Source organism: Nuphar pumila, chromosome 10, assembly GCF_984573655.1.
Source record: "Nuphar pumila chromosome 10, dmNupPumi1.hap1.1, whole genome shotgun sequence".
NCBI lineage: Eukaryota > Viridiplantae > Streptophyta > Magnoliopsida > Nymphaeales > Nymphaeaceae > Nuphar > Nuphar pumila.
The window spans coordinates 4190965-4211725 of NC_143258.1; the positions used below are offsets into that span (position 1 = coordinate 4190965).

The window sequence follows — 20761 nt, forward strand, 5'->3', positions numbered from 1 at the left end:
AATACCATGCTTATTTGGAGCAAATCATGCATAACCAAGAAAAATGAATGTCAAATCTCTTTTGCCAGTTTTGGGAACAAAGCATCACGTAAAGCATACATAGTATCAGCTGATAACATTACCTCTTGACCCAGTCAATACATGTGGCAACTAAATTCCTCAACATACAGATGTATAAATTTACGTGTATATATATCATTGTTACACACATGAGATTGAATAAACTCGAAATGTGGTATGCACTTACATTAACATACTTCTCCATTAACTGTAATTTATCATCTTGACGACCTGTTCCTGTCGGGCTGGGACTTCCATCCCCACGTCTACGACGAGAAATAAGAGAGGAGAGTGCTTCCACAGCTGTTTCATAGGATGGCAACGGGGATGGATCACAAGGTACTGTTTGGTTGACCCTATTGCTCCCCATTTGTTTTTGTGAATCCAACTAATCATCCTCATAAGATCCTGTAAATAAATATTCTGGGCATTCTCAGCCAACACACACACATGTACATAGACACATACAGATTGATGGACAGATATAAAGATATACACATATTTAGAGTTTATCTAAGTCTAAACACTTGCATTGATCTTAGGAGTGTTCATCTAGCATAAATTACGAAATTACCCCCACAGCAGAGTCACTTACTAGAATTTCATTGCTACTTAGAAGGTTGGCTTGATCATTTTATTGGACAGAAAAACTAAGAGGCATTAATGGGTGAAACAATACATATTGGTTATATTTTACAACAGTAAGGGTATTCGCTGAAGATGACTTAACCTACGTGTGTGCATGTGTGTGTGTGAAAAGCTTGAGATCTTAGTTCAGTATATCCAAACAGTATCTTTTCTATAGTATAAATGTAATATATCATCTTTTGATGTCAAGTAACTTACAAACCAGCTCAGTGTGCATGTGCGAGTGAGTGTGTGTTATGTGGCTATTAAAGGATGCCTGTAACTACGATGTTAATATAAACTAGAACAAGACTATACTAGGACATAGAAAGGGAACTATTAGGATTTTCCACATTAAAATGAAAAAATAAAGGTCTCATACCGGTAACGCAACAAGGAGATCAAATAACTTTTTGATTCAATACATTTCAAATATGACCACAAACATAAAGAAAATAACAAAAAATATGGAAGCACAATCTACATAATTTTCATATGTCAAAATGAGTGGGTGAGGTTATAGTTTACATATATCCTGCACCCTGTTCTTTGGTTGGTTTTTCCTGTACGGACTGCAAATAAATACAGATACAAGGTGTCTCATTTATAACACTCCAATAAAGTCTTGTTAAAGCATGTTCCATCGTCAAGATTGCTACAAAAATATTAATTGAAAGAAAGAATGACGAAAGCGAAAAATGAAAAAACGAAAAGAAAACACTTTAAAGAATTCAGAACAATTGACCAGCATCTTCATCTCTTTCAAATGCAGCAACAAATGAGCTGGCAATAGCGATAGTAATAATTATTACACAACATCAAGATGTACAAAATTTATGAAAGCCATGAACTTGCATAGGGTCTATTCAACTGAAGTACTAGACATAAACAAGTACTTTTTCCTACAGATGTCACTTGGCAATGCAAAGGAAGGAAAAGATGTTCTTGAGGGGAAGTCGGCCCCCAAAATCAACGTGTGACCCCGTTTTCTGAGCAAAACGTTTTCCTCGGAAGAGATCGGAATCTGTTTCTCATAAGCGAATTCCTCGCGACACAAACAAAAATCCTAGTAATACTAAATAAATTGCGTGAATTTATGACACCATATATACCAAATCACTGATCAAAAGGCAATTAATGGTGATATATCGTCATTTCAGTGGAGCATGTGTTCAGAGAGAGAGAGAGAGATTCATACCCATGCTTGGCAGGAAAAATCTAGGGCTTGTAGAGGAAAGTGTAGAAGGAGGGCCAAATGTGGTGATGGTGGTATATGATCAGTGCCTCCACTTTGCTGTTCTAAACCACACGGATCTTATCGGGCATGCCAAGAAGGGACAAGAACTAGGCTAAAAATTACTATTGGAAGTTTTCCATGTGGGACTTCTTTTTTCGGTTCCTACTGTTTTGTTGCTTCAAATATCGGAATATGTCTTTTAAGTAGAATCCCAATTAGGCAATATCCAGACCTGATTAAACTGGATCAGTACTTGGGTAGTGGGTCCAGTAAACTTATGAGGTTGGGTATTTCTATTATGGCTCTTAACTAGTAGTTTTGGGGCACGTTTGGAAGAGAGAAAAACTCAAAAAGAAAGTTTTGTTTACCAGAGTTTTTGATAAGAGAAGTTCTCCAAAAGAAAGTTTTTTGCTTGTTTGTGTAACATGAGAAAATCAGAATGAAAAATATAAAAAAATGGGAGAGGCGGAGGAAGATGGTGGTGAGCGGGTGGACGTGAAATGTGGTGAGATGAGTGGTGGGAAGTGTAAAAATAAATTTTCTCTTTGTAGGAAACATTCTTCCACTTTTTCTCATGGAAGAATGTTTTCTATTAAAAAGTATACTTTTTAGAAAAACTCCCTTAGCCAAAATGTCTCTCGCTTTTGGAAGGGTGAAAAAATCCATACAAATTTTTCATTTTGCATCACTTTTCTTATATCTCTCTCTTTTCAAAATCTGATCTAACTGGGTTTTCCTCACTGTACAAGTCTGCCATGTCTCATTCGGTAATGCAGGTCATAATGTGATGGTATCCAACCGGTTTTGTGTCCATGTCCCTACACCTCAGGCCAAGCCATTAGAGCTCTAAACAAATACTAAATATAGAAGTGTTTGAGGCCTAAGCTCCAAACTTATACAACAACAACTACGCCTACGCCATCATCTCAAAACAATTGGGGTCGGTGATATGAACCAAAAAAGAAAATCATTATGGGTCTTTTACATGAATCCTTCTCCTCCAATCATTTCTATCCAATGCCATGTCCTCGGTGAGGTTCAAAGCATTCATATTCTTTCCTATCATCTCCATCCAAGTCTTCTTAGGCCTACCCCGACCTCTTTTAACTAATATATTTTTTCATTTCTCCATCCTTCTAACTGGAGCATCATTAGGCCTTCGCCGAATATGTTCAAATCATCGTAAACGATTCTCTCTCATCTTATTTTCAATGGATGCAACACCTACCTTCTTCTCATCGTTTTGAATTTTATCTTTTCTTGTATTTTCACACATCCATCTAAGCATACGCATCTCAGCTACAGGCATTTTTTGAATATGATGTCTCTTGGCAGCCCAACATTTCGTATCATATAGTAAAGCGGGCCTAATTGTCATCCTATAAAACTTTTTCTTCAACCGTAATGACATTTAATGATCGCACAACACTCCAATTGCACTTTTCCATTTCGTCGACCCAACCTTTATCCTATGATTTACATCTCCGTCAATTTCTCCATACTTTTGAATGATAGAGCTCAAATATTTGAAACAGTCATCCACCGGTATTTCTTGCTTACCAAGCTTCACTACACTCCCATCACTAATTCATTGCTTACTAAACCTACATTCCATATATTTTGTCTTACTCTTGCTCAACTTAAAACCTCTTGCTTTCAATGTCTGTCTCCATAATTCTAACTTAGCATTGACCCCATCTCTAGACTCATCAATCAAAAGAATGTCATCAACAAACAACATACACCACGGCACATTTTATTGAATTGATCTCGTAAGCTCATCCATCACCATAGCAAATAGGAGAAGGCTTAATGCAGATCCTTGATGTAACCCAACCGTTGTAAGAAAATTGGTTGTCACCCCTCCACAAGTGCAAACATTGGTTACTACTCCTTCGTACATATCTTTAATTATACTAATGTACTTGAGAGAAACACCTTTCTTCATCATTGTCCACCAGAGAACATCCCTAGGTACTCTACCGTATGCCTTCTCCAAATCAACAAAAACCATATGCAAATGTTTGTTCCTCTCTCTATATCTCTCAATACGCTATCTAAGAAGATGTATATCTTCTATAGCTGATCTTCTAGGCATAAAACCAAATTGATTCTCCGATATCATGACAACCTTCCTCAACCTATACTCAATCACCCTCTCCCAAAGTTTCATAGTATGACTCATGAGTTTTATACCATGATAGTTTGTACAATCTTGTATATCACCATTATTCTTATATAGAGGCACCAAAGTACTCTTTCTCCACTCATTAAGCATCTTATTTATCCGCCAAATCTTGTTAAAAATATTTGTCAACCATTTTAAACCTTTCTCACTCAAGCATTTCCAAGCCTCAATAGGTATACCATCTGAGCCAACTGCCCTTCTTGATTTCATTTTCTTCAAAGCCTCTGCAATTTCTTTCTTTTGAATCTTGCGCATGAAGTCACGATTCATCTTAGGAAAATGAATGGAGAAGTCTCCAAGATCTTGATCATGACTTCTATTAAATAGCTTATCAAAATAATATTTTCATCTCTCCTTAATCTCCTCGTCTTTGACTAAAACCCTTTGTGTTTCATCTTTGATACATCTAACCATACCCAGATCCCTCGATTTCCTATCTCTCATCTTTGCAGGCCTATAAATATCCATTTCGCTTTCTTTGGTATCCAACTTGTCATAAACCTTCTTATATACTTTATCCCTCACATTTCGGACTACTTTTTTAGCTTCCATTTGTGTGAAGACACATGCTTCATTGGTTAGCTATTCCAGCTCTCTCCACATGGTGTGTTTCGTCTTCAATCCTTTCTTGAGCTCATTTGTAGCTCATACCTTACTTATTGTCATGGACATGGATTTATATATAAGGATTCATGAAAGATTAGGCTTTAACTCCATCATTAACAAATGCCCCGTTAAACACTGTAATCCTCTCCATAACTTATATATTAAAGGTTATATGTAACTCATAAAACTCATTGAATTATCTTAATGAGCCTACCACTCTTTGTGGCTTTTGGGGTTTCGATGTGAGACCCTTGGCCACATTGGATCCAAATCTAAGATCCAACATAATTAACATTTATAGACATGCATGGGGGTATTAACGGGTCGGATTTGGTGCATACCTAGGTGAGTCCCAACTGAAATTGTTTTGAGGTGTAGGTACCAGGTTCAAACCCAAATCTTATCAATCTCCTATAAGAAAAACCATGCTAGGACCCTATAAAAATTACCCGAAGCAAACCAGGTTCATACCCAGTTAAATAATGTTTTCTTTTTATCTTTTGATATTGAAAAATCACAGGTCTTAATCTGCACTCAAGTCAGACACGGGTCTGCTATGAAATTTCATAAACCATACCCAACTCTATGCACTAATCGGACCAAAGCCCTACCCATTGACACCCCTAGACAAGCCCTGTTCTTCCTAGACCAACAATTTAGAAAAAATTCTTTTAAGAGATGTCATTTTTCCATATTTCTAAAGGGAAACCTCTTATTTTTTTTTTCTTTTTTTTTATATAATCGTGAAATTTTCTAAAAGCTGTCACATGTCCCCTCATTACGCATTAGCCACTTATCCTACCTTAAATATTTGGTTATTTAAAAAAACATGCACAATTTTCTTTGATAGAACATATTCATTCCCCCAAAAATTGGTAGTCTAGTTACATACTTGATTTATTTTAGCATTGTTACAAAATGGTCCTTGTCATTTCATTGATTTACAAATTAGTCCTTGCATTACGCAAATTTACAAGTTAGCTCCTAACATTTCATCAACCCTTGCAAATTAGTCCTTGAGGTTAACATCTCTTATGTTGAAACCATGATGCATAGCGAAAGCGAAACCGAAACCAGAGGACCCGTGAGGGATCCAAGATGGTCCCATAGTGCATCTAAGCCTTTGAGCTCTCTCAATGTCAATATTTTGTTTCTTAAGGCTTGGTTTACCTGGACCTTACCCGAACCAAACCCTATAAAGTCCAAGTATGGTGATAAATAAGAAGACCCGATTAAGACCTGGGTCCAAACCCAAAGGTCCAATTAATACATGGACCCGAGTATTGTTTGTGAAATTTTATACCTGACCTGGATCAGACCCGAGTTTCAATTAAGACCCACAATTTTTCAATGTAAAAATGCTAAAAAATATGGTTTTATTGAGTATGGTTCGGGTTTGGTTCATGTAGTTTTTATCAGGTCCGGGTTTGTTTTTTCTTATAGTGGACCTGATTAAACCCAGGTCTGGGTCTGATGCTTTACTCAAAAATCTGGTCCAAGTCTAGTTTTACCTGGGTCAGAACCAAACCCAGCCCCGTTGACACCCCTAACACCACCATCAATAAGTGGCCCATTCTACACTTGTGTTAGAGGGAGTGAATCACTTCAAAACTTCCCATTTCCCTCAATCAGTAGGTCTTCCTTTGGCCTTTCCAACCTCTTCATCAGTTGTATCCATTAAGGCGTTTAACCATTCTTGAGGTCGCCGCCTTCGTTCGTCGCCTTTGTCAAGAAGCCTTTGTCCTCAACAACGTGTTGTAACGTCCCCACTAAGGAAGGTTGGCAAAGGGTTGAATCATGTAAGGACCAACGTTGCAGACATCTTTTGTCCTTGGCAGAATCAGGAGGTCGTTTAGGTGGTGATTGGTGGTGCATGGTTTGCTTGGGCTAGAAGGTCATGCCGGCGATGTTGTCCAACCTTCAGCCCGAACAATCCGAACTTGATCGTCTTCCCTCGTCGTCGATGCTGCCATCCATCCATGCCTCAAATGAGAATGAGTTTCCTTCAACATTTTTGTAACCTGTTGTTCGCCACCCCCAAACCCCTTCCAATGGCTTCAAGGTGAGTGACCACTGGATCTTCTTTGACGTTTGGAACTAGTCCTCCCCACCATGGCAGTTCCCCTCGCGTAGCCTTGGCTTGCCTCTCCAGCCACTGCTGGAGAAATCCGATTTGTTCTCACCGGTAAAACTTTCGCTGCCACCACCATCCCCCTCTTTTCCTTAAGAACCGCTGCCACAATCATCTTTTGTTTGTGGTTTCCTGTTCTGTTATGAGTGTGCCACTCATCTGTCGAGTCCTACCATCACATTCCTTTTGGTCCTTCCGTGTATGCGACCTTCTGAGGGACTTTCAGAATTTGTACCCCATCCCAATTGCCCGACCCACATGCTTGGTACCAGTCCTATCCCACCTCGTGATTCAAGCATGGTTCTTCCTAGGGGCACACATCTCCCCCTCTCTATTGTGTTTGTAGCCTCGTCTCTAGCCATCCAGTATCCTCCCTCCTCCTTCCCATTCCTTCCTCTCTCCCCTCTCCCATCTAGGAAGGCCCTCCTTTTCACCTCTGGGTGTCAATCCTGCATAGTATTTCTTTCTCCTTCGTCTTTAGCTTTTTTTGTGCCGCCTTCATTTTTTTATTGCCTCATTGACTGCCTCCTGTTGGGGGGAGTGAGTTTCACAGCTGGTCCGGAGTCGCCATCAGCCACCAGCCAGTCGGAGCCCCTGCAAAAGCAAAACATCCATAATGCATACCTGAGGCGGCCATTTTCAGAGGGCAGAGGATGTTGACGGAGAGGGGTTTCCTTCAACTCAGGCCACCACAAGCGTAGGCCTCCGAATGCCACCGGTGAGTCAACCCTATTCCCTCTTTCTTTCACTGTGCGTTCTTCACTGTATACATTGATTTTTCCACTGTTTTTCTCCCGTATGAGGGTGCTCATCAAACCTCTTTCTTATAATCACCGAATGAGAACGGGAACAACCGTTCCCCCTTTTATTTGATGAGTTTAATGGAAGAAGCACTTTACTCACGTCGTCGTGAGTAACCACCACCAACGTGGTGGTTTAACTCAACATTCTCCCTCAAACTTTTCCTACGACCCTCGTCCCCCCTTTTTGATCCCCCATGCATTACTGTCTCCTTTTCCCTTGCCATCCTCTGCAACTTATTCATTTCCCCCTTCCCCACCTCCCCACCTCCCATTTTGCTTCTCCCCTCCCCACCTATCGCTTTGCCTTCTAATGAACATCTTATCTCCTCTTTGCCTAAGCACCATTCTCCCCTTATTCCCTTGGCAGACCCCTCTTTTATTGTCTCTCTCTTCTTGGGGGGCTCCCTCATCCCTGACTAGTCCTCTGCATTGGAAGTCGACCTCAGCTCTAGGGTCTCTAAGGTGGCAACGCCGATCTCAAGCCTGCGTCATACTAAATATGTCATCAGGACATGTCCTACCCCTTTGGTGTTTGAGCCATGAAGATGTGCTTTTGGAATGTGTGTCCTCAATTGTCTAGAGAACTTCTTCTTTTCCAATTGTATATGGCGGTCCAAGCCTAACCTTAATGGTATCCTTGAAACAAAGATTGCACTACCAGACGGGTGGTGGGGCTGACTAGGACCATGCGGGAGATCCATCAGCTGTGGGTGCATTCCTCATTGCGTGTGTGTGTGGATGGATTGGTAAGTGCAAATCCAAGTAGGCTTAGTGTGTACCTCACGTGAGACTGTGAACATCCCCGTGGCGGGGGGGGGGGGGGGGGGACTTTGGACATCCACCCCCACCCCCGCCCCATCTCAAACAAATTATCCCCATCCCCGCCCCATCCGGTCCCCGCCCAGCCCCGTCCTCTCTCTCTCTCTCTCAGTTTTTAAATTTTTTTCCTAATTTTTTTTTGCTTTTTTTTTTTGAAATTTTTATACTCTAACGATGACACTTACAACTGCCAAAGTGAGATTACAAATGAGTGTCTGGACTCAATAAAAAAAACAAGGTTTGCATTCTCTTTTAATTTATAGTGTATTGGGCAAGGCAAAATTCTCCGTAGAACAGAAATGACACTGGAAAAATATCCCCTGACTGCAATATTTTATAATTTATTTCAGCCATTATGTACATGATATCAAATCATCTCCTAGTTAGTTTAAGATCGAACAACTTCACTGCGTCAGTGAAATTAACTTGCTGAAGGGGCCATGCGATAGCTACAAACTCTCTCCTAAGCTCAAGAGATTGGTGGTAGAGGTTAAGATCCATGCCGTCCACATTTCGTTCAACCCTTGCCTGTAAGATGGCGTGAAACAAAAATCAAAGAGTTAAATTGACAAATCCTGGAACGGAGAAATACATACATTGCCATCAAGTTCGATTAATAGCTCGCCGATGAATTGACAAATGAAACCAATTGTGAAGTTGATATCTCTCAGGTGTTGGGTGTCTACCTTCAGGTTAACACTTCCATCAGCTATGACTGCAACTGCAGACTCCACAGTATTCACGTAGCTATATCCCCATAGTAATTAAAAAAGTTAAAATACTTTTTTTGCTTTTGTTTGTATTTTGGTCCGTTTCTTGATCTCACAAGAACCAGAAGGCTGCAGTTATAGCAGAGCTGATACAAGATGAAATTTAAAAAAAAAGAAAGACATTCTTTAGAAAAAAACAATTTAGGAGGTTAAATATAGAAGCCAGTGATGATCTACGAATCATAGATCTTTCTGAACTTTGTGTCTTGCATGTGCAACAAAGATATTAGTTACATATATATGAAGATGCATTTGCACATTTCAGCACAATGATATACATGATTGCACACCAATGCATTCATAATATAAAACTAGTGCGCATATACTGAACATGAGTTAGTACTATACCTTATACCAGGTCAAAGGCTGGTTCCTTGGAGGATTGATTGTTGACGTCCAATTCACTCTGTTCATCCCATCTTCCTTGCATATATTTAAGTGCTCTCCTTCCAATCTAATCTGCATGAAGCATAATAGTAATTAGTGTAAAACCAATTCATGGCAAAAACTTAGTGTAAAACCAAAAAGAAAAGACAGCTCAATTAATTAAAGCAAAATATTACTTACTAAATCATGGTGAAAACGAGCATAGCTCTTCGTTCCTAAAGTATGAGGATCGTGGTGCATTGCTCGATTCACTTTGTTTATGTTACTTTGTGCCTTACAAACAACACTTATATAATACATTTTATGTGATATTTATTAAAAACATGAACATTTAAGAAGAAAAAGAGATAAACAGATAGTGTACTAATGAACGAAGGTCACCCTACACAAAGTGTTTATACTATCATCCTATTGTACTAGTACTGTATGACCGGAAACTTTTGTTAGCAGTTGGCCTTAATGTGATTCACTAACATAGTTGCAGTGCCATATATATATAACACCAAAAGTTCAAAACAATTCATGATATTACATCTTGGAAGTTTTCACATGCCAAAACAAGCAAAGTATAATGAAGTTCCTTGCCTCTTCCTCTTCTCAAATATCCATGCAATGAAACACACTCCAATACTTATTAAAATTTTCTAACATTCTAAGCGCCATGTTTTTCACCATATCTTTTGGATCACTTAACCACTTAATCATTTCAACTCTAATCCCACAAATAGTTGGAAAATAGGCATTTGTTGTAGTATACTTTGTACCTAAAAATAATTTTGTTGCACGATGAAACAACTCTAATTTCTCACAATTATCTTGTGCCAACTCCCAATCTTCTTTTGTCGGACAACACTTATAGTGTGGATCTCGATATGTCAAACGAGTAAAAACATTTTTATAAAGCAATGCACTTTGAAGCATGAGAAAAGGTTAGTTCCATCGAGTTTTAACATCAAGAGCAAGTTTTTTTGTAATTGAAATATGCATTTGATGGGCAGCCTCTTCAAAACTTTGTATTCTCATGAGAGATTATGTTCAATAAGCAACACTATCACGAATTCTTTCAACCAATCACAGCCAAACCATCTTGGACAATCAAGTTGAGAATATGTGCACAACAACGCATATGAAACAACCGCCCATATAATATTAATGAACCAAATGGAAGTTTATCCAATAAAATATCCACAACTGCATCATTAGTGTTACAATTATCCATTGTCAAACTTATCAACTTCCTATCAAGGTTCCACTCGAACAAACAATCCATCAAACACTCCGCAAGAACTTCCTTGGTATGTCGATAAGGCACCTATAAAAACCTGAACATAATATAACAAAGGTGATTAAATATTGATATTGAAAAAACATATTAGTAATGAATAAAAAAAAGAATTGACATTTGATAAGTACCTTATGATTCGACTTTGTAAGCTCCAAGAATTATCAATAAAGTGTGCAGTGATAGCCATATATCCCTTCTTTTGATTGGAAGATGTCCACATGTCTGTAGTGGTGTCAACTCTACTCTTAGTTTTTTTCAACAACTTTATTGTCTTGTCTCGTTCCACATTATAAATTTTGTGAATATCTTTATTTACAATGTTTCGAGAAATCATTTTGAACAAGGGTTGAAGAGTATTAGAATATTTTCTAAACTCATAATGATCAACCATACTAAGAGGATATTCATGTAGAATAATCATCATAGCAAGATCCCTTCTTCCAGCATCTTGAACAAATTGTCAATTCTCTATTGTTTTCTCGGCATTCACTGTAGCTTTGTTTGTAGCCAAAATATATTGCTGAATATTATTATGCTTAAGCCTAGGGCATATCTTAATATGATCACTCAAATGAGTAGTTCCAGCCTTGGCACCCCCAGCAAGACATTTATGACAATGAATACACTCAGACTTATCCTTTCTATCAATCTTTTTCCTAGTGAAATGTTTCCATACAACTGATTTATGCCTACTTGTCTATTCAAGTACCAATGTGCCACAATTAGTTGATTGGTCTTCATTTTCTTTCATTGAAACATGGTTGCTATCAACTGGTGCTAACAGAGCTTGAGACATACAATATGAACTTGAAAGTTGAAAAATTAAATTATTGGTTCTTGGTTCTTGGTTCTTCCTCTTCCATATCAAATTATGGCACACCAACTTATAGATCTACAAAAAACATGTTTCAAAAATCATGTTACAAAAACCAGCTAAGATTTATATTGCTATCTGCTTTTATTCCTTGTTTGTAATGATTAACTTACTAAACATTTTCTCTGCAACAAAAAATAGAAATGGAAAGGGCAAAGAAATAGTCCGCAAACATAAGCAAGAAGTGTCGCACAAAATTCACTGCATAACTAGATAGTTATCTCATGCAAAAAGTAGCTGGAAACTAAAAAAACAGCCATGGACAACTATTAATTTAACTAATGGAACATATGCAGTACAACTTATGAAGAAATCACAATTGAAAACAGAACTACCTCAAGTAGTGGCCATCACTTTACCACTTATACGAACAGGACTGCAGGTGACCAAGAAACTGCCACCAACAGTGAGTCACAGACAAATTAAACATCATATAGTAAAATCCAATTTTGGAAATGTCAGCATATTTTTGTTCATTTCACAAATGAGAAAGCGCCAACATCTGAATATGGACAAACATTATAACATTTGTATCTGGCATGACATTATTGTGTAATTGTTGAGAAAATATGAAAAGATTATAAAAACAATATCCCAAAAAAAGTAATTGGATATTCTTTTGCACATTTTTTCTTGATGTTAATTCATTTTCTTGGACGAATTGGGCCATTTCTTGGATGGATGGCACTTTGATCATCAAAGAAATCAGATAGGCACCCTCAAGATATCAGGAGATTATTGATTGGGACTCCCTCTTGATCTTGGCTATGATCGTAGTGAATTGACTAAGTTTAGGTTCTCTTTTCTTAAAAGATATTAGAAGGTTTCAATATCATGCATAAAGTGGTAGTAAGATTGGGTATCAAAATTATATTTTATTTGCCATTCATCATCTGGAAAGATCCTAACTTTTCTACTGAAGGGTGGGAAATGGTGGAATCTAAAAGGAATAGGAAGATTACAACGATTCTAAACAAAATTAGAGAAATTCCGATTCACAATAGCAACTAGTAGTGTGAACAATTTATCAAGATAAACTTTCTATAAGAGAGATTCTGCATTCATTGCAACTTAAAGTGAGATTGCAAAAAACCAAAATCATTTGCGGCCTTCAATCAGATAACCATGGGAAGACTAGGGGAACAAGGCAAACATGAGAAGAAGGCTCGTGCAGGCCATTATATTCCAAAAGGGGCAGCATAAAGGGAGAATCAAGCACTGAAAAATGGAGAATGCGCTTCTTTATATAGATTCATTCATATCTCCTTAGGGTTTGCCTCTAGAAGAGGGGGTAAAAAACCATATCAGACCTTACCGATCAACCAGAAACCCTAAAAGCACGCCGGGAAGTGACACAGGAAAACCGAAGCTTCGACAGGAACCGACGCCAAAGACTGCTGCTGGAGATAATCGTCGTCTTGCCGGAGCTCCCCTTTTCACTGGATAATGGTTCTCTGGTTAGGGTTTCCTTCTGCTCCTTTTTCTCTCATGCTAAGGAAACGAAGGAAAATAAAACCCTAACGCATTGCAGAGAAGAGAGAGGATGAATTTTATTAACGGTTTAGTATTAGGGTTTAGTAATTTTATTAACGGGGATGCGGCGGGGCGGGGGCAGGGGAAAGTGTAAGTCCATCCCCGCCTCCATCCCCGCACGGGGATGAATTTTGACCTTCATCCCCGCCTCCATCCCCGTTTCATGCCCTTCATCCCCAGTCCAAACGGGGCGAGGCGGGGCGAGGCGGGGCTTCGCTTTCCCCCGGTCCACTGCCATCCTTACGCACACCTGCGAGTTGTGCACAAGGGGATGCATGCACGCGCTATGTGGTATGCGCAGTGAACGCACACTGCTTCCATGCGGGGTCTGCATTCCTATGCCTTGTGCGCAGGGACTGCACGTGATACGACCCATTCCCACTAGGGATGGATGGCAGTGGACAGGGGGAAACGGGGCCTTGCCCTGCCTCGTCCCGTTTGGACTGGGGATGGAGGTCAAAATGAAAACACGTGTAGGGATAAAGGTCAGAATGAAAACATGTGTAGGGATAGAGGTGGGGATGGGCTTACTCTTGCCCTTCTGATCCTCAATACCCGTTAAAAAATTACTATTATACTTTTATACATAACATAAAATCTTATATATATATATTTCTAATCCTAACATCAAACCCTTTCTCTCTTCTCTCCATCTCCTTCATGTGACAGGTTGAACTCCCATTTCTCTCCTCTCCTTCCTTTAATGGGGTGGAGGTCCAAAGTCCCCCGCCATGGGGATGAAGGCAAGAATTAGCATGGCAGTGGACCAGGGAAAAACGGGCCCCACCCAACCTCACGCTTTTTGAACCAGGGATGGAGGACATGAAACGAAGAATGAACCATGGAGTTAAAATCAAAACCCGTGAAGAGATGGAGGGCAAAATTTTGAGATGGGTGGGGGTGGAGACCTTGTTCCCCGTGCCCGCCACAGTCCATTGTCATCCCTAGTTCCCGCAAGGTCTCTGGGATGCCCAGCCGCAACAAGTTTTGTAGCAGCATATACGCACATGGATGCGCACAGTTGACGTGCACCCACATTTGCATATTGGCGCAACACAGGCGCACACGCTGTGCGTAATGCACAGGCGCATACTCTGTGCTCAATGCATCGACACGATGCACATGCGCATCCCACACATAAGTGTTGTGACTCTCTATCATCTGGGCCACCATGCATGAAGATGTGGGGCAAACTTGCCACAGAGAATTCTATTTATAATCATTCCCTACCATAAACAACTCACTAAAAACTGTTGAATAGAGCAGCAAACTCTTCCAAAGCGTCAATCACAGCATATAGCCAATGTTCCATGCTCGCTAGGCATTCTTGTTAACCGAGGACTACTACAAACCTGTACCAACGCATTTTAGCATGTAGCTGTCTTGTTCTTTGGTGGCCCAGATGACAGAGAGGCACTCGCTTATGCAGCAAGGGTGGCAGAACAAGATGGCGGCAACCTCACTGTTGTGTGCTTCCTACCTACTGCCCATGTCAAGCACATGGCACGAACTGCTACCAGCCATGCACACCAAGCTAGTATAGGATCAAAATTTGTGTTTCGTGACTCAAAATGATAGAGAGATAGTGGTTGATGACTACTGCATTGGTCTTTTCCAAATGGATATGGCTGCGAAGAAGTCAAGTGTCATATACAGAAAATTTGTTCACAGCGGTGCAGAAACAGCGACTGCCGTACACCCAGTGGATGAAAGTCATGACTCTTCATAGTAGGAAGGCATCAGGATACAAGCAATTCTACAAAGATGTCATGAATGGAAGATTGGAATGAGTATCCGGAGCTTGGTTTGATAGGGGATTTCTTGGCATCGACTGATTTTGCAGCAGTATGCATGGAGGAATGATGTATATGTTCATGCCTCCAACTCACAGAAAGAGAGAAAGCAATCTAACAGTGTTATGCTACAAGATTCATCACAAAGTAGACCAATTTACAGACAAGCTGCAGATCATCAGGACCATGGCTGCCATTGGAACCTACATGCAGATTTTTGACAGAAGTGGGTCATTTGGGGGCATCGAAGAGGAAAACACTTCTTTTTTTCCTTCTTTTTCTGTTTTTTTTTCAATGAAAGGCAATACTCATATATACGCTTACCTGTCTAAAATAATTCCCTGATTGATCAGGATGAGGAACAGGGGTGTGTAATAGAAACGTTAAAAGGCAGAGCAACCCCACTCATGTAACTCAAAAAAGAAGAAAGATAGAGTAGACACTTGAATATGGTAAAGAAACAGCTTGGTAATCTCATGCACATCTGAACCGCTTTTTTTCCTTTTTTCATTAATATTTGCTTTTGATCTTCAAGATTGGGGACTAGCTCCCAAGTTGGATTCAAACACAAAATTTGTCAGACATGATAGTGCAGCCTGCCCGGCCCATTGTGCCTTATTTGACCTCTTTGAACTAATCGTATACTTCTAGTTTCTGGAGAATTGTTTTTCTTCAGCTTGGGATATTAGGTAATGAAAACTGAAAAGTACATATTTGAAGGTCCTTTCAGTAAAATTATATTTTGTTTCTAAGCTTCTGGCACTAGCTCATACACACACACACACACACAGAGAGAGAGAGAGAGAGAGAGAGAGAGAGAGAGAGAGAGAGAGAGAGAGAGAGAGAGAGAGAGCAGGTGGATCTCTCGATTCATGAGAGACTGATTTTGCCCTTTCATTCAAATTTACTCGCTGCAAACTTCTCAGCAATTAATTTATGAAGAAATATACAAGATCATGAAACCATCAGCATGAGTTCACACAATGTCCATCAGGGAACCATGAACAAAGATAATCTCCATGTTCAGTTAGTGGAAGCAATAAGCGATATGCAACCATAAAGAGGTATCAAAGTATTTTTAAACTTTTTGAACATGAAGTGTTGTTTGAGGCAAGAAGAGAACCAGTAATTCATGAAGACAATGTACAGGACAATGAAACCATCAGCAGTTCTCACGATGTTCACCACGGAACCATCAATAAAGGAATCTGCATGGTCAGTCAGCGGAGGCAATCACAGACATACAACCATAAGAGGTAGCTATTAAGCATGAAATGTTCAAAATTTTGAGACAGCATTAAGACCCAGGATCATGTAAATACTAGTTATGAGTTTTCTTAACTCCTACTCTTGCGTGTCTTGCAAGACTTTACAAGGTATCCAATGACTTCTCTTAAGGTCGCCTTCCTGTTTTCCTTGTAATTCCACATTTCCTCAACTATATACCTTCCGCTAGGATTACATTCATTCAACTCTTTCATAGCATTAACTACAGCTTGGTATATGCCTTCACCCCACTCATTTCTTAGGCATCTGAATTTGTCATCATTGTCATCAATGACTTCCTGCATAGTCAAATGTCATATCTTAATTAGGAACACAGCAACTGAGAGTCTAAGAATTACACACAAGGGCTGAGCTTCTGTTAAAAAAAAATCCAAAGCATGTATGAAAATCAGAGAACTAATGACAAGGAAAGAATATCTCAAAAAAAAAAAAAACAGATTAGGTATAAAAAATTAGGTGCTTGGTCATCTAAAGTGGCAAGCTCTTCTAACAAAGATGATGGGAACTGGTAGAGGTCATGAAAAGAGTATACAATCTAAAAACAGGAAACTGTCATTAATCCAAGGTTAATTCTAAGTTTTAACCATGCAATCAACATTAAAACAGATCTGCATACACAGCAGTTCCAGATTCCAGGAACGGCACAAGAAAATTTAGAAGTTATACGCAATGGATATGCTAGCACACCAAAGAGGAGGCTCCTTCCTTTCCCATTTCTTCTTTACAATAATTAAGCCAAAGGATAAACACACACGTTTAAAGCAAATAGCAAGACAGCACTATGAACCACATGCAGCCCAAATGTATAGGCATCCTATGGTTTGTGTAGCAATTTAGGATTCAGATTAGACGATAACATGAAAATTTTGCAAACAAGAGAACAAGCAACATAATTTAATTGAAGAAATGTTTAATCTATGTAACAAAATGTCCAGAGATATGTGCATATTGATATGAAGAAAAATAAATATTTGATCTACTTTCATACCTTTGTATTAGGTCCATCTTGGATCACTTTAAATGGGTGCCACATAGGATCTCGCATATATTCTTCCCACAAAGATACCAACTCTATGGCCTTCAATTCACAATCTTTAACAGAAAACTTTTTTGCAGAGAATATCTTCATACATGTTTCTTTGAATGGCTTATTATTAAGTTCCCCCATTCTTTTAATTCCAATGTCTGTGCGGTTGGTGAACAAACTTTTAAAGCCCTAGACATCAAGCAAAATTAGCTGCAATACCAAGAATGATTTCCACAATTGCAATAGGTAAAGCCATGTGTAATCGACAAGTAGAGATGCAAATTGGTTGGAGTTCTGACCAGGTCTGAACTGGATCTGAGCTGCATTGTTGGGTATGGGTATTATATATCCAAATCTGATCCGAATCTAGTTAGATCCAGATGCTTTTCCATATAAAAAATTAATATGCTTTACTCATTTCCCCATTGCAGGCAGATCCATAAGATAAGGACTCAGATCAATAGCAAGATCTGAGACTCCACTGACAGATCCAAGTCCAATCTGGATCCAGAACCAGACAGTACTCTTCAAAAGTTAGAACAGATGTCAAGGTCAATCATAAACAACATATTTGTCTAAGTTGAATCCCTACTAGGAAGCATTAAGTTCGAAATCAAACAGAAAAAAATTTGAATTCCATACCACAATTGCTTCTTTACGAGCCTCTTGTAGTTCATCATTGGCCTTCCGCTCTTGAATTATTAGAGCTTGATTAAGACTTTCCAGATCTTCCAGATTACTCTGTTTCTCCTCCAACTCTTTCTTCATAAATTCTATCTTCTTGTCTATACCATCATCACCTTCCATAACCTTCATCACCTGCAAATTGCCTCTCAACTTCTCTATTTCCAACTCTAGTGTTTGTTTTGTTTGCAGCCTATTCTCCACATCGCAGAATTTCTTTAACTCTGCTTCTTTTTCTCTCTGCACATTTAATGCACACTCTTGTATAATAAACAAACAATGCATGCTCAACATTCATAAGACAAGCACTAGGAAGATTACTGCAGAAAAGTTCAACCCTTGAAACCAATAATTACAAAACAAATTTCTGACTAAACCTTATGGTCTTCCATGAGCTTCACAAAACTTTCTTCAGCCTTTTTCTGCTCAATACCGGCCATTTGAAGTGCAACATCTCTAGCAGCATTCTGAGACAAGAACACAAGAGGAATATCATGGTTAAAGATTTTACAGATTTTGGAAAGAGAAAAGTTTCTTTATCCATTGGTAAGCACATACTATATCAAAAAGTGATGATTCAGACTGCTTCAAGCAATGCCAATAAGACATAATTCTACTGCAAACAAAAAATAGATGATTATACTCAAACTTTGCACAGCATTCCAAAATACTCAATAGTAGTGAAAATTGTGATGGGAAAAAGAGATTATTCCAATTATTTAAATAAATAGAACACGAGCAAAATTTCAAAACCCTTCACTATATTTAGCTCCATTTGACCTGTCTAGTGCCATTCAAACAAACCATACTTGACCATAACATAAAGAAGTTTACTTTTCTTACATTTTTGTAGTGTAAATGTTGATGGAGGGTGCGGATCTAGTTTAGTTTAACTATCAAAGGGGCTTGAGATGACATTATTATTATTATTAAATGTGTGTGTGTATAGAGAGGGGAGTAGCATGCGTGCACATACATGCATATTTATATACCCAAAACCTATGTCACACGGACACTCCATTTTGCCCTCCATACCTGTGTCCACACACGTCGACACCTGGACACACCATTTTACCTTCCGTACATAACAAGTTTGTATTCAATTTATAATTTATAATTATATTTTCAATTTATAACTTTATATTTTCAATATATAATATATATTTTTGATATAGCAATATATATTTAGATTATATTCAAATTATTTTGAATTTATTTTGTATTTATGTGATATTTAATATATATAGCCGTATCCCAGTACCCACATTTTTTGAAATTGCTTTGTCGTACCCTCCGTACCCGTACCCATGTGACATAACCCAAAATGTTACTTTTACCTACAAATACTTTGAAATGCCATCATGGTTCTTTACTTTTCTTTTCTTTTTCTGAAACTATTTCTATAAAGAAAATCTTCAGAATGTGTCCCTACATCTTGAACGTGTCCTTCGAAGACCTGAAGCGGATATGAAAGAGAGGGAGAATCAAAGAGAAGAAGATGAGAGTAGGGATGATGATGTTAAAGAATGGGGCTACTTAGTCAACCCACGTAAGTCTATTCACAGATATGTACATAAATGAGAACTTATGGTAACATTTCTTGGAAGAAGACAAAACTTTGGACAAAACAAGAGGAAATAAAATGTATGCATGGGCCAAAAAGACAAAAAAGCCCCCCAAAAACAGAATATGACCTATGTACCCTTTAACAGAAAATAACGAAAGGTGTCTTGCAGTCACAAAATACAAGTAAACTTCACTTCAAAAAAAGATTTGTACTTATCTATGTCACATGGACACCCCATTTTTCCCTCCGTACCCGTATTGTGTCTCCGTGTCGACACATGCCGGCACCTGGACATGCCATTTTACCGTCCGTACATACAAGTTTGTATTCAATTTATAATTATATTTTCAGTATATAATATATATTTTAGATATAACATATATATTTAGATTATATTCAGTTTAATTTGAATTTATTTTGTATTTATGTGATATTTCATATATATATATATATATAGCTGTGTCCCCGCACCCACATTTTTTGGAATTTCCATGTCATACCCTCCGTACCCATACTCATACCTGTACCCATAATGGCACCCATACCCAGATGACATAGGTATTTATCCATGGTGGTGAATTGATGACAATTAATTCATGGAACCTAAGACTGTTAGTAGCAACCAGAAAAATATTTTGAACTTGATAAAAGCTGTAAATATTAACCATACCTCTATCAATGTGACTATGGTTGTCTTATTCCATTCCTCCAAGTCGTGCTTTTTAATTATTATGGCTAAACTTTTCCATAAATAAGTTAAGCAAGTAAAGTGTGACAGCCAAAGCAAGTGGTGCTTTTGCTACTTTGTTGCTAAGCTAACCAACAAAAGTGCTTTGTCGTCAAGTGACTTGACATGCTTCAATCTTAAAAGGGCATAACAAAATCAACAAAAGGAAGTTGATGGGACAGCATGAGTTCAAAACCCATGGGGGCATCCCTTGCTGCAAGGCCGAAGTTGGGTGTACTCCCTACCGGGCAGAGGACCTCAATGGTTTTATCAACCAGAGGCCTGCCAATGTGCAGTCACTGATTATGGGTAAGGGGGTGATTCCCTTGGCCTAGCAAAAAAAGAAGAAAAAAGAG

General features: G+C 38.7%; 2 protein-coding genes and 1 long non-coding RNA gene across 4 annotated transcripts in view; all 3 read right to left on the reverse strand.

The window, feature by feature from the left end:
• LOC149823296 (folylpolyglutamate synthase-like) overlaps positions 1-2024 on the reverse strand; it is a 105923-nt gene extending 103899 nt beyond the window's left edge. For both annotated transcript variants that reach the window (XR_016434745.1, XM_090018765.1), the window contains exons 1-2: positions 1886-2024; positions 248-468 (exon numbers count right to left, since the gene is read on the reverse strand). Coding sequence is in view for 1 of the 2 variants with exons in the window: in XM_090018765.1 (XP_089874891.1) it covers positions 248-430 (183 nt within the window). In the remaining variant the exon portion in view is untranslated. The remainder of the gene's footprint in view (positions 1-247; positions 469-1885) is intronic.
• A 6663-nt stretch (positions 2025-8687) lies between these two features.
• LOC149823297 (uncharacterized) lies at positions 8688-9300 on the reverse strand. Its single transcript, XR_016435087.1, has 2 exons — positions 9158-9300; positions 8688-8999 (listed from the first exon to the last, which is right to left on the reverse strand). It is a non-coding gene; the product is annotated as an uncharacterized LOC149823297 (long non-coding RNA).
• A 6915-nt stretch (positions 9301-16215) lies between these two features.
• On the reverse strand, positions 16216-19181 carry LOC149823298 (factor of DNA methylation 5-like). Its single transcript, XM_090019915.1, has 5 exons — positions 19147-19181; positions 18670-18727; positions 18489-18578; positions 18070-18351; positions 16216-16678 (listed from the first exon to the last, which is right to left on the reverse strand). Exons 1-5 carry the CDS (start codon positions 19179-19181, stop codon positions 16451-16453), a joined length of 693 nt encoding a protein of 230 aa, XP_089876041.1. The 3' UTR covers positions 16216-16450.
• Between the last annotated feature and the right edge of the window lie 1580 nt (positions 19182-20761).

What these genes read in the sequence shown, in the direction of transcription:
- LOC149823298 (XM_090019915.1), bottom strand. Translation starts at nt 19,181, where the DNA reads ATGGTGTGTCCAGGTGTCGACGTGTGTGGACACAG. An exon ending in GTCGACGTGTGTGGACACAG is followed by an intron (nt 18,728 to 19,146) that starts GTATGGAGGGCA and finishes TTTTGTTTGCAG; the next exon opens with TAGAATTATGTCTTATTGGC. An exon ending in AGCTCATGGAAGACCATAAG is followed by an intron (nt 18,352 to 18,488) that starts GTTTAGTCAGAA and finishes TTAAATGTGCAG; the next exon opens with AGAGAAAAAGAAGCAGAGTT.